The sequence below is a fragment of the Myotis nattereri genome (genome assembly GCF_964212035.1).
Source record: "Myotis nattereri genome assembly, chromosome: 3".
NCBI lineage: Eukaryota > Metazoa > Chordata > Mammalia > Chiroptera > Vespertilionidae > Myotis > Myotis nattereri.
The window spans coordinates 216,355,653-216,368,161 of NC_138077.1; the positions used below are offsets into that span (position 1 = coordinate 216,355,653).

At 61.8% G+C, this 12,509-nt stretch overlaps 2 protein-coding genes across 2 annotated transcripts in view; both read right to left on the reverse strand.

Moving 5' to 3' along the window:
* The window catches only part of AGRN (agrin), a gene marked incomplete at its 5' end in the record, with an annotated part of 32,644 nt that extends 26,110 nt beyond the window's left edge, over positions 1-6,534 (reverse strand). Inside the window, 2 exons of the mRNA XM_081085694.1 lie at positions 4,130-4,391; positions 6,328-6,534. Coding sequence (XP_080941820.1) covers positions 4,130-4,391; positions 6,328-6,534 — 469 coding nt within the window. The remainder of the gene's footprint in view (positions 1-4,129; positions 4,392-6,327) is intronic.
* Positions 6,535-8,766: 2,232 nt separating this feature from the next.
* ISG15 (ISG15 ubiquitin like modifier) lies at positions 8,767-10,481 on the reverse strand. The gene is made up of 2 exons (XM_081085695.1): positions 9,735-10,481; positions 8,767-9,317 (listed from the first exon to the last, which is right to left on the reverse strand). The coding sequence occupies exons 1-2, from the start codon at positions 9,735-9,737 to the stop codon at positions 8,826-8,828; spliced, it is 495 nt and encodes a 164-aa protein (XP_080941821.1). The 5' UTR covers positions 9,738-10,481; the 3' UTR covers positions 8,767-8,825.
* Between the last annotated feature and the right edge of the window lie 2,028 nt (positions 10,482-12,509).

The window sequence follows — 12,509 nt, forward strand, 5'->3', positions numbered from 1 at the left end:
ATGGGCGATGGATGGACCGGGTGTGGGAGCCTGTCCCTGCAGCTGTTTATCTCCCCCCTGCGGGTCGGGTCTCACCCTCCAGGAAGGAAGCAAAGCAGACAGACAGGCCAGGGAGGCCGCTGGGCCTGGCTGCACAGGGGATGGTGAGGAGGGCAGTGCTTGACGTGAGGCCCCAGGTCTGGGCTCGCTCCCCCTTCCCCCACCCAGACTTCCCGGGCAGTCCCTGCACTTCCTGCCCCAACGGGCAGTCCCAGACCCGGCCAGCTCTAGGCCTCGGCTAGGGAACCGGCCGCTCCCCCACCTGTGCAGCGCAGGTCCCAGCACCCAGCGCTGCGAGGTACAGGCAGGCCCCCCCAGAATGCTCGGTCCAGCACCCCGTGTGACAGAGGGAGGCAGGAGGGAGGGCAGTTGTCTGGTCAAAACAACTTCTTCCCATTTCCAGTCTGTGGGGGGAGAATGGAGGCTGGGCTCGTTTCTCGGTGGAGAGCGAGGGGGTGGGGTCGGTATGGAAAAAGCCAAGAGGTGTTTCCACGAACTCAGCTCAAAGGGAAGCAGCGAGGTCACAGGCCCCCGCTGCCCCCGGGAGCGCACGCCACCCGCCAGCACCTGGACCCACGTGGAGTCCCAGCCCGTCCTGCCCTGCGCACCGGGACGCCAGGTGGAAGAACACGCCCCACCGTGCAGACACGCCCCCCGCTCCCCAGCTCCCCAGCTCCCCCAGCCACCGGAGGAAAGGAGCAGGCGGGCGGGCAGCCTCTAGCCCCGACCTGCCCCTACGAGGCCCGGCCGGGGGGAGGGGCCAGGAAGGGCGCTGGGTGGGCCCTGGAGGGGGCGGGGTGGGCACCCACATGCAGAGCGGGTAGGAGAGGGAGCCGTGAACAGGAAGAAGTCACCTCCCGTCAGCGGGGAAGAATGTGGAGGGGGTGGGACAGGCCGAGGAATCGCGAGGGGTGCAGAGGTTAAGTGCCAGGCTGCGGGAGGCGGCGGGGGAGGGGGCGGAGGGGGGGGCCTCAGAAACTTCCCGGGACAGCTAGCTACCTGACCGGCAGATGGAGGGTCAGTTCCTGGCATGCAGGGCCCACTCCTCTGCAGCACCGCTGCCCAGGGTCTGTGATTGCCAGGACCTGGGTCTCAGGGCTGGGCAAGGCCAGCGCCAGACTCACTTCGACCTGTCCCTGTGACAGGCTCCTGTCCCTGTGCCAGGCCCGGCGGGGGCAAACAACACTTCCTTTCTCTGCTCCTGGCTCCTACTGGAGAGGGGAGGGCCGCCGGCTGCCTGGCCGGCCTTCGGCCAGCCTGTGTCCTCCTGGGGGCTGCAGGGGAGGCCAGGACCAGTCTCATGCGGTGGAGTAAGTGGGCAGTGCCCTGACCAGGACAAGGTGGCCAAGGGCTGGAAGAGATGCTGGCTCAGCTGCCAGCCTGGACAGGCTCGGCGTGGGGGTGGCTGTCAGTGGAGGAGGCCAGGCCACACCCCCGACAAAGCAGCAGGGGGGGTCTCCTTCCGGAAGAGGCTGTCCCAGAGCCGCAGGCCTCCCTCACCCAAAGGTGGCGCAGAGGGAGGGACACATACCTGTCTCAGTTATGCCAGGAATGTGGTTCCCCAGGTCAGAACTGGAGGAGGTGCCTTCCGGGGGCAGAGGCTGGGGAAGGAGCCTGACCAGCAGAGCCAGAAAGACCCTGCAGGTCCCAGCAGAGCTGGGGACAGGTGTGCTGAGAGCAGCAGGTGCCCCTCAGGACCCAAGCGAGGAGGAGGAAGAGGTGGGCCGGGGAGGACCAGGCCCCCCACCTTGGCTGCTCTGGGCCTTGCCGGGGGTGAGGCGTGCTCGGGACAAGTGAGACCTGGTGGTCTTGGGGTGACCTCCACAGGTTAGTGGCTGCTCAGACTTCGCCCTGGGCCCTGGGGGGCCCTGGAAGCAAATGGGGTCAGTCAGACGGGGAGGGTCAGCTTATCTCAGCCCTGCCTCCTCACTAGGCTGAGGCCGGGGCTCCTGGAGCCTGGGGTGGGGTCTGAGGTGCTCATCTCCTACAGAACAGGAGGGGGGCCCTCCTCCCACCCACCCAGCCCGAGGGCCTCTGCACAAGATTGTTTCTTCCCCAGCCTGGCCCTAGCTCCGGGGACCTTGTCCCTCAGGCTTCGGGGCACTTGGGGAGACGCCCCCTCTCATCTAGACCAGGGTTGTGATGTATTGGCCCTGCCCCAGCGCCCAGCCCACTGCCCTCAGCGCCCTGGGTGGCTTCCAAAGCAGATCCATGTGGCCCAGCTCCAATCCAGGGCCTTGCAGTGGGAGGGAGGCTCCTCAGTCTGGGCCCTCCCCGCCCAGCTCCCGGCCTCCAACCACAAGGCTCCAGCCATTTCCTTTCCCTTCATCTCCAGGAACTCCTTTCCCTGGACCATACCCCTGGGGGGCCTATCTCAGGACGTCCGGTGCTCAGCCCTCCTGGGCACTCACCCTTCTGCTGCACACAGGCCTGTGCATCCCAGCACCTGCCCCAGCCCGGAGCCCAGGTCCTGCCCCTGAGTGTTGGTTGCCAGGGCAGGCAGCACACAGTAGGTCAAGTCTCAGTCCTAGCTGGGGGCTCTCCCTGTGGACCCTCCTGTCCAGCTGTCTCTCTGCCCAGCCTTGCTTGTCCAGAGCCGGGTTGGTGTGGATGGGGCTCTGGCAGGATGGCCAATCTTGCTGTGCCCGTGGTGGCCCTCACGCCACATGCCTTCCAACCCCACATAAGGCCTCAGTTACTGATCACAGACCCCCGGGCTGGACCCGCCCAGCAGTACACTTAACAGTTGACCCTCTCGAAGATTCCCTGTCGAGGGAGAGGGCATTTTCTGTCCTGACCCTTCTCTCCAGCCTCTCCTTAGCCCCCACTCACCCCCCCACCCAACACTGGGCATCACATCACACAGCTGCCGGTCTGGTCTCCATGTCTCACTCCCTTCTTTTCCCTCAACCACAAGCTTCCAGAGTGAGGCCAGTGTCTCAAGTCCTTGCCAGGGAGGAGGACAGCAGGCTGAGACCCCTCAGTCGAGCCAGTGCTGGCAAGGGACTAGGGCACCCAGCCCCGCTGGCTCCTCCATGTGACGCTGTGGCCGGGGACCACGAGGCAGCCCAGAAGCAGCCAACCACAGTCTGGGCAAGACGTCATGGGGCTCCCGCCCACTTGGGTCTGCCTCCCGAGCACAGTCCTCCCCAGGCCAGATGAATCCACCATCCAGGACCCCACAAAAACCAAGCCAGCATCACAGCACTGAATTGGATAGAAGGGGGACTTCCCTACTGGCCCAAAGAGCATATCAGAGGGACAGGGTCACCTTCCCAGGACAGGAAGTAACAGGCCCCTCCTACGCCCCTGGGGAGAAACACTCTCTCATGCTCCCCCCCCCCCCCCCAATAAATCCCTTCTAGGCAGCCAAGAGGGGACAGGCAGGATGTGGGACCGGCAGTTCTTACACTCTCCCTGCGTTCCTCAGCCAAGGATCTCAACTCCTAACTGGGACTATACTGGGATGAAGGGGGGTGAGGGGAGAGAGCCCTGGTCATGTGATTCCTGCTCACCTCCCAGAGGCTGTGGTGGGGGAGGGATGCTCTCAGGCCATTCAGAATAGACGTGTGGGGACAGGCGACAGAAAACGTTCTTCACCTCGATAACGGAGTCCCACACCCCTTCAAACCCACAGAAGCCCTCACCCCACAGAGCTGCCCCTTCCCACAATGACAGGCCTTGGAACACACAAGGGGGCTGTGCCCCCATCTATAGGCCCCACCCCCAAGGGATTGCTCAACATCTGGGCCCTGTCTAGACAGATGTTTGGGCCTCTGCAGGAACATGAACAGCTGGTGTTCATTCACCTGGTCCCAGCCTCTCCTCTAGAAAAGGACTCTCTGCGAGGTACAGAGCCAGGGAGGGGGAGGGGAGGGTAAGAGAGGGAGGCTTGTCCCTTTGCAGGGCTGGGGCTTGCTCAGCTCAGGACAAAAGATGGTGGCATTGTGGGGGTTTGGGGGGGGGGGGCACTGCTAATGACCTGGAGATGGCAGAGACACAGCCAAGGAGCGGGGGAGCTGCAAGGTCAGACCCCGAGAGTTTGCTCCAGCCTACAGCACGCTCCCCTCATCGCCCTGGCCCCACGCACCTTCCACACAGTGCTCCACCTCCTCCAGGTTCCGCAGGGTGATGCGCATGAGGCTGGAGTTGAGCATCAGCTCGTTCTTGTGGGCTGGCCACAGGTACGGGGGTGCAGGGTTCACAAAGAAGATCCTTGTGTCCCCCGTGGACACCTGGTTGTCACAGATGAGGGGGTCTCCAAAGCCGCCAATCACCACCTTGTTGCCGCCGTCCATCAGGCTCTCCTGAGTCACCACATCTTTGCCCTTCAAGTACCGCCAGACCCGAACCTGGGGGGCGGGGGGGCAGAATGGGGGGCAGGTATCAGTGATCCATTCCCACTGGGAAGAGGAGGCCACAGAGGCCAGAGGCAAACTGCAGACGGGGGCGTCTGCGCCTTTTCCTCCAGGAAACAGCTCCCAACCCCCAGGTCCAAAAAACCCCGATTCCAATGGTGTCCATGTCGGCTCAGGCCGGATATGGGAAGGGGACCCGCCTGGCCTGGGCTGCCTGCCTTCCCTGCCTTCCTCTCCCTATCTGCCCCCCACTACTCGGGCCTGCCCTGGATGGAGCCAGGAGACACCAACATGGACGACAGACTTTCAGGGCGACAAGCTCTGAGCTCAGGGCTCTGGGCCAGCTGCATTCTTTGCAGCCCCGTGGGTGGGCTAAGACACCCCCTCCCAGGAGATAAAAGACCCCTCCCTCCTGCCAGGCTCCCGGCGGTGAGTGCAGTAAAAGCAGCCTGAGAACCACAGAATCAAGTTTGGGCAGCGCAAGGCAGCCCCACCCTCCCTGCTCGGCTCTGGGGGCCCTGAGGGCACCTTCTCAGACTGTGCCCTGGGATGCTCACAGTCCACAGGGATGGGGAGTGGGGGCAGCAGGAGGGTCGCAGGAGATGCAGGCTGAACAACAGGCTGCCCTCAAAGGAACAGGTCCCCCGACAGGAGCCCAGCTCCCTGAGAAAGGCCTTTTTCTTCAGGAGCTCTGGGGGGTTGGGGTGCTGGAATGGGGGATGAAAGACAGTGGTGGCCAGTTCACCTGCCTATGTCCCCCCTGCTGGGAGCCCCGGGTCTGCAGCACCTGCAGGGACCCCCACCACCCTCCAGTGGTCGGGGTGCGCCTGGCCCAGCCCTCTCCCTCGGACCTCCAGACACACAGTAGGCTCAGGACAAAACCAGCAGGGGAGGGCGGGCAGCTTTCATCGCCTCCCCCCACCCCAGCCACACCCAGGAGCGGCGGGGAGGAAGTCGGGAAAATCCTGCAGGGACTTGGCAAAGTGCCCCGAGGTGGAGGGGAGGGGGCCCAGCGGGGGAGCCAGCAGCAGCCCTCACAGGCCAAGCCAAAAGGAGCTGCCGCCCGTTCCCATCTCCTAGCGAGAGGAATGAGCCGATTGCTGGTCGGGGAGAGAGTTTTAGGGGCCAGAGTGGGGGAGGGGCCGGGGTGCCCCGAGCACACCCTAGGAATGGACCGTGGTTGAAAACCCACCATCCTGCCCCGGGGCTGCCGGGTCCCGCTGCGGGAGAGCGCCCGCAAGCCCCCCTCGCGAGGCCGGGGGAAATGCGGCTCCTCCAGGAGCGGATGGGGGCACCTGCCCCTGCCCGGCCACCCCCACGCACACTGGAGCGCAGCAACGGCCCCGCCCCCTTCCAGCGCCGGCCCCCACACCCGGCACGGCAGCACCCCCACCAGGGCCCCGGGACTGGGAGATGAGATGGGACACCCCCCTCTCCGACCACCCCCTCCGGCCCTGATAAAGGCCTGGGGGGCAGCACTGACCCGGCGGAACCCCCACCTCCGCCCCGGCAGAGAGCGCCATCTCCCCGGCCCCTCTCCCTCCCCGCGGGCAGGTGGGAGGGGTGTGGGGGCCGCGCTCTCCCTCCGGGGGCGACGGAGTCGTTTCCCAGACGTGGCTTCGGGAGGAGGGACGGCCGTGACCGGGCCCCGGGCCTGGGCGCCGCTCGGCGGGGCTGCGGTGGAACTTTCCCTGCGGCGCTCGCGAGTTTTCCGGGACCCGGCGCCCCACCGGGGGCTCGGCGGTCGCCAAGGAAGCGGGCGCGGGCGCCGCGGGGCGTCTGGGGCCGGTTCCCACGGCCGGGCGGGGTCCCCGCGGGCGGCCAGGCATCGCGAGGGGAGGGCCTCGGGCTCGGGGTCGCGGGAAGAGCCCCCAAGGCCGGGCTACAGGGGGGTCCGAGGGGCTCAGGGCCCGGGGTCCGGGGGGCCCACCTTGCACGAGTACGTGAGCTGCACCGGGTCCACATTGAGGATCTCCTCCACGGTGCCCGTGAGAACCACGTTCGCCTCCTCCTCCCGCCGCTCCAGCGCGCGCTCCGGGCACGTCCCGTCGACGCCGGGCAGGGGGCACGCGGCCACCACCAGGAGCAGCAGCAGCGGCGGCAGCGGGGTCGGGCCGGACGGCCGCGGGCTGGCCATGGCGGGCCGAGGGCGGCGGAAGGGCCGGAGCGAGCGCGCGGGCCGGGCCGCGCCGGGGACCGGACTGGACAGGACGGGACGCAGCTCCCTGGAGGCGGTGGGAGCGCGGGCGGCCCGGGGGCGGGGCGGGGGCGGGACCGGAGAGCACCGCCCCCCGGGCGTTCCGCCCCCTTACCGCCGCCGCCCGCGCCGCCCCTGCCCGCCCGGCGCTCCGCGACCCGCGCCGGCCCCGCGAACAAAGCGCCGGGAGAGCGGCGCCGGCGGAGGCTGGGCGGGGAGAAGGGGCGGCTGGGCCGGGCCGAGGCGGGCGGCGGGCGGAGGGCGGCCCGGACGGGGGCGGGCGGCCCGGGCTGTGTGCTGCGCGGCCCCCACGGACGGCCCCCCGCGGACGGACGCCCCTCCCCCGGCGCGCGCCCCGCCCCGGGCACTGCGGCTGGAGCCGGGTTAATGCATAATCGGGAGGCGACGTGACGGGACTTCCAAGGGGCTCCAGGCCACGCGGGGCCGCAGCGGCGGGGGCTCTCCGGCCGCGGGAAGGGGCTCCCAGACGCCGGGGCCCCGCCGCCGCTGGAGCCCCTGCAGAACAGGGAACCTGGGGGAACCCCGGCCCCAAGCAGACCCCGGACCGAAGCTCGGTAGGGCCGGGACCCCCGCGGGTCCGGGAGGGGCGGTCGCTCCACAGGCCACGCCCCCCGCGGCCGAGGGCCAATGCGTTCCGGGCGCTGCGCCGATTGGTCAAAACTGAGCGCAGACCCGCCCACCTCCCGTTCCTGGGTCAGTTCGGGCCTCACTGCAGGGCGGAGTGCGCCCCCTGCCGTCCAGCGGTGGCAATTGCAGGCCGCTGGTGGCGGGGGAACGGGGGAGCGGGGAGGGCCAGCCACGCCCCCTCCCAGCGCCCACAATCGCGCTGCTCCCGCCAGGCTGAGTGCAGGGACGCACTGCGATCCAGAGAGTCCAGACTGGGGCCGGGCCTGGCTGGCGACCGAGGGGAGCGGGAAGAGGCCCCTTCCGTTCCTCCAGGGCTGGACCCGAGGTGCGCCCTCACGCTCCAACCACAGAGCTCGGGGCCAGGAGCTAGGCAGGGCTAGCTATGCAGAGGCCCCTCTGGAGGACCCTCCTTCTCCAGGCCCTGGGGGCGGGGGGGCTCAGGAAAGGGGGGTGGCATCAAGGTGTGTGCTTACGCTTGCTGACTTGCAGTGAAGAGGTGAGAGTGGGGCCCAGGAAATGAGGCTGGAACGTGGAGAGCCCCCCACAGGCACACCTGTGTGTCTACACTCCCGTCCTAGGCAAGGCAGACCTGAGGTGGCTGCCCACCCCCAGCCCAAATACGGACTCCCACAGACCAGAAAAGGGGCTCTGGGTCTCCAGCCAAATAAATCCCCCCGAAGAGTCTGAAAGCTGAGGTCTGAGTGTCCCTAGAATCTCGGACTTTCGCCCAGAGAGGTGTCTGTTCTGTCATCCCCATCTTGCCTGCATCCCAGGCTGGCTCAGCCTGGCTCCTGTGGGCTCGTTTGGGAACTGGGATAGGAGGCGCATCGGGTGTGGAAGCACTCGCAGCCTGTGCCAGGCGGTGCTCCCCAAAGCTCTTCCACGGGAGCCCCCCTTCAGGCGCCCTTCCCTCGGCCACAGCCTCTCCTTTAAGTGAAACCCCGAAGGCACAGCCTCCACTCAGCAGGTCACCGGTGGTGACAGTGAGTGTTCAGGCCCTGACCACACCCCTCCCAGACCAATGCACTGGACGGAGTGGGCTAGTGGGCCCCGAGGACGGAGAGGCCCAGAGCCCCACCTCCCAGCTGACCCAGGCAGGCCCAGGGACTCCCTCCCTCACCGCTTCCAGGGGCGCTGATCCCCCTGGAGACATCGCCTGTGGCCTTTGGAGCCTGACCTGGCCTCCCCTGCTCAGTGCCGTCTGCTGACCCGGACGTTGGGTGGGGCCAGTTGTGCAGGGCCTGGCCGTGTCAACCTGGGCCAGGGATGGACTCCAGCGAGGCCTCTATTTCTTTCTCTAGAAGTTAATTTCCCAAAGGTGTGGGAACGCACCTTCAGTCTCTCTGGGGGGGGGGGGGGGGGGGATGTTGTTACTAGTTTGATCCTACTTAGCTGTGGGCTGTGACCACCCAGGGACCCTGGGTCCGCTTGCCTTCCTCCTCCTCCTCCACCTCTCCCCCAGGTTCATCAGCAGAGGTGAGAGTGCCAGGGCAGGGGCGAGGGAAGACGCAGAGGCAGCCAGTTAGCTTTGCATCAACGTTTATTATGGGCCCCCTTGGCCAGGGACTCGCCGGTGGTGGTTCTTAGCGCTGCCCTCCCGGCCCCGCCTTGCCCCCCCGAAGGCGCAGATTCATCTGCACGGTGCAGTGGGGCGTGAGGTCGTACTCCCCCAGCTGCTTCTCGTCATCCAGGGGCTGCCCCTGGAAACTCAGCCAGAACTGGTCGACGTTCGTGCTCTCGCGGTCAGCCACCTGCTCCTTGAGTCGGGCCACCTTCTGCGTCAGCTTGACCTCGTAGGCTCTGGTGTGGCCCCTGTCGTTCCTCACCAGGATGCTCAGGGGCCTGTCGCAGCTCTGCACCACCAGCACGACCTCGCTGCCCGAGCGCAGGCCCTGGTGGGCCAGGGGAACCCCGTCCCGCAGCACTTCACTGCTCCCCTGGACCAGCAGGCGCTGCTGGAAGGCAGGCACTTGGATCTTCTGGGTGATCAGCTGCTTCAGTTCTGACAGCAGCATGGAGTCCCTCATGGGCACCTGGAACTCCTTGCTCAGCATCTTCACCTTCAGGTACCCGCCCTGTGGGCATCAGCAGAGCTCAGAGACCCCGGCACCACTACACGCATGACCTTGGTCGCAGGGCAAGCTCCTAGGGCCCTGGACCCTGCTCCCCCCTCTGTGTCCTCTCCATCCGCCAGGAGAGACCTCCAGTGCAGGAGACAGAAGCACAAGGGGGCATTTCTAGAGGAACGGCCAGCCTCCCATGCCCATCTACTTGGTCTCCCTTCATTAGCTAAGATGTCCCCCAAGGGACCTCAGAAGCAGCCACTGGGCAGAACCCACCTTCCAAGACCCAGACCCTGGTGTCAGCAGGAGTCCTGGTGTCAGACTTAGGAACCTGGGAGCTCAGAGCAGCTCCGTTTGCCTGGCACACAGGGAGGGAGAGGGTAATGGACTGGTGCCCAGCCCACCTGTCCAGCCTGTCACCCGCCTCACCATGGCTGTGGGCTCTGATGCCAGGTCCTCTCCACAGGTCGTGAGACGATGACGATGAATGCACTGTCTCAGCTCCAGCTGCCTCTCCCGCAGGCCCTGGCGGCTCACCCCTTTTCTGAGTGAGCCTCACACGTCAGGGGGCGTGTCAGAGCAGCCTCAGCGCCGGTTCAGCTTCAGTTTCAGTTTCCGTTTCCCAAAGGCTCCCTGGGAGCCAGTGACAGAAACCAAGCGGAAGGAGAACCATCAGGGCTCCTCGGAGGGGCTGCCACCCACCTGCGAGGAGAGGCCCAGGGTGGACACCAGGCCTCCTCCCCAGGGTGTGCATTCCACCCCCAACGGCCTGCACTTCAACAAGTGCCCGAATAGCATGACGTGATGATGGGAAAGTTTCACTTTCCATTTACCAACATGCGAAAGTAACACACTTAGACAATCTTGTGACGGTTAATTCAGAAATAACATAAAATAGTGGCAACCAAACTACCCGGGGATGGTCACCAATATTTGTTCAGATTTATTTTTTTTAATGAAAGAGATGTATCCTTTCTACAAAAATGAACTCGTGGACATTATTGAGGAAGTGAAAACGCTACCCACAAAAATGGGAGAAAATGTTTACAAATCATATGTCAGATAAGGGTCTAGTATCCGTAATATAAAAAGCAATGTTACAACTCAACAACAAAAATATTACTCAATTAAAAATTGGTCAAAGGACTTGAACAGGCATTTCTCCATAGAAAATATATAAATGGGCACAGTCTCATGAAAATATGCTCAATATCATTGGGCACTAGGGAAATGCTAGTTAAAGCCACAACGAGATATGTCACACCCACTAGCATGACTATAAATAATAATAATCTATAATAATAAAAGCATAACATGCTAATTAGACCAGACGACCTTCCAGGTGAAGCCAGGGCTGCAAGGGAAGCCTGGGTCCCGGGTGCCAGAGGGAAGCTGGTGCCGGCAGCTGGGGGAAGGAAGGCCTATTCTTGCACGAATTTTGTGCACTGGGCTACTAGTAATTAATAATAGAACAAGTTAACGAGGATGTAGAGAAACTGGAACTTTCATACACTGCTGATGAGAATGTGAAATGGCGCAGCTGCGATGGAAAACAGACATTCCTCAAAAAGTTAAACAGCCCTGGCTGGTGTCCCAGTTGGTCAGAGCGGCATCGTGTGCCCCGAAGGGTCTGGTTCAACTCCCAGATGGGCACATACCCAGGTTTTGGGTTCAATCCTGGGTCAGGGTGAGTACTGGAGGCAACCAATCCATGTTCCTTTTTCTTTCTCTCTCCCCCCCTTTTGCTCTCCATTTCTCTCTTTTGAATCAATGAAAAATGTACCCTTTGGTGAGGGTTAACAACAGCAAAAAGTCAAAGAGTGGCAAAAACAAAATGTTTTGAATATGAATCTTTAAATATGTTTTTTATTAATTTTTAGAGAGAGAGGAAGGGTGAGGGATAGGTAAACAGAAACATTATATGATGAGAGAGGAACATCATTCATCGGCTGCCTCTCACACACCCCCCTACTGGGGATCAAGCTTGCAACCTGACCAAAATCAACTAGCAGTGATGGCGAACCTTTTGAGCTCGGCGTGCCAGCATTTTGAAAAACCCTAACTTAACTCCGGCGCCGTGTCACATATAGAAATTTTTTGATATTTGCAACCATAGTAAAACAAAGACATATATTTTTGTTATTTATTTTATATATTTAAATGCCATTTAACAAAGAAATATCAACCAAAAAAATGAGTTTGCGGGTCAGAGGTGACATTTGGTTGATATTTCTTTGTCATAGTGTCATAGTTCGCCATCACTGAGCTAGTGACTTGGTTCCTGGGTTGACGGTCAACCACTGAGCCACACCGTCTGGGCTGAATATAAACCTTGACCATTCCTCCCCTCCATCCCCCAAAACTCTGATAAGGCACCAAAATTGTTAACACACACAAAAATGATTTTTAAAAACTTTTTAAAAATTATTTTAAGTTATATCTTGACCCATTCCTTGCATAATAATATTGGAGATATATATATACCACAAAGGGGAAAAACAAAAACAAAAAAGAAAACCACAAACATTTTTTGAAACAATAAAAAGAATACACAGAAAGTTAAAACGCCCCAACCTCCCCCATGACCATTCTTAAACATGCTTCATATGTCTGCCGATTTCTTTCTCTTTTTTCTTTATTGATGACGGTATTACATATGTGTCCTTATCGCCCCATTGCCCCCCCCACCCCCCCACTCATGCCCTGCTGATTTCTTGATACGTGACATACGGGTACTTTTAGTTCCTTTGTCCCATGTGACCAAATGTCTTCTGCTTTCAACAGGAGGACCTGAAAACCACAGAGGCAGGCCAACCGACAGAACCTGTGAAGTACATGTTTCAAACAACCACAGACCCGTGGCTTAAAACAACAGAAACGTATGCCCTCGCAGTGCTGCAGACAGAGGTCTGAAATCAGGGGGACTGAGGGACCATGATTAAAAATAGTCTGACTTTATGTGGTTTACAGAAGACAAGAATCATCTGAAATATAAAGACACAGGACATTTGAAAGGGGATGGAAAGAGACCTGTCATACAAATATTCACTAAAAGGACACAGATGTGGCATAGCCGGCAGGGCTCAGTGGTTGAGTGTCAACCTACGAACCAGGAGGTCACCATTCGGGTCAGTCAGGGCACATGGCTGGGTTGCAAACTCGATCCCCCGTGTGGGATGTGCAGGAGGCAGCCGATCAGTGATT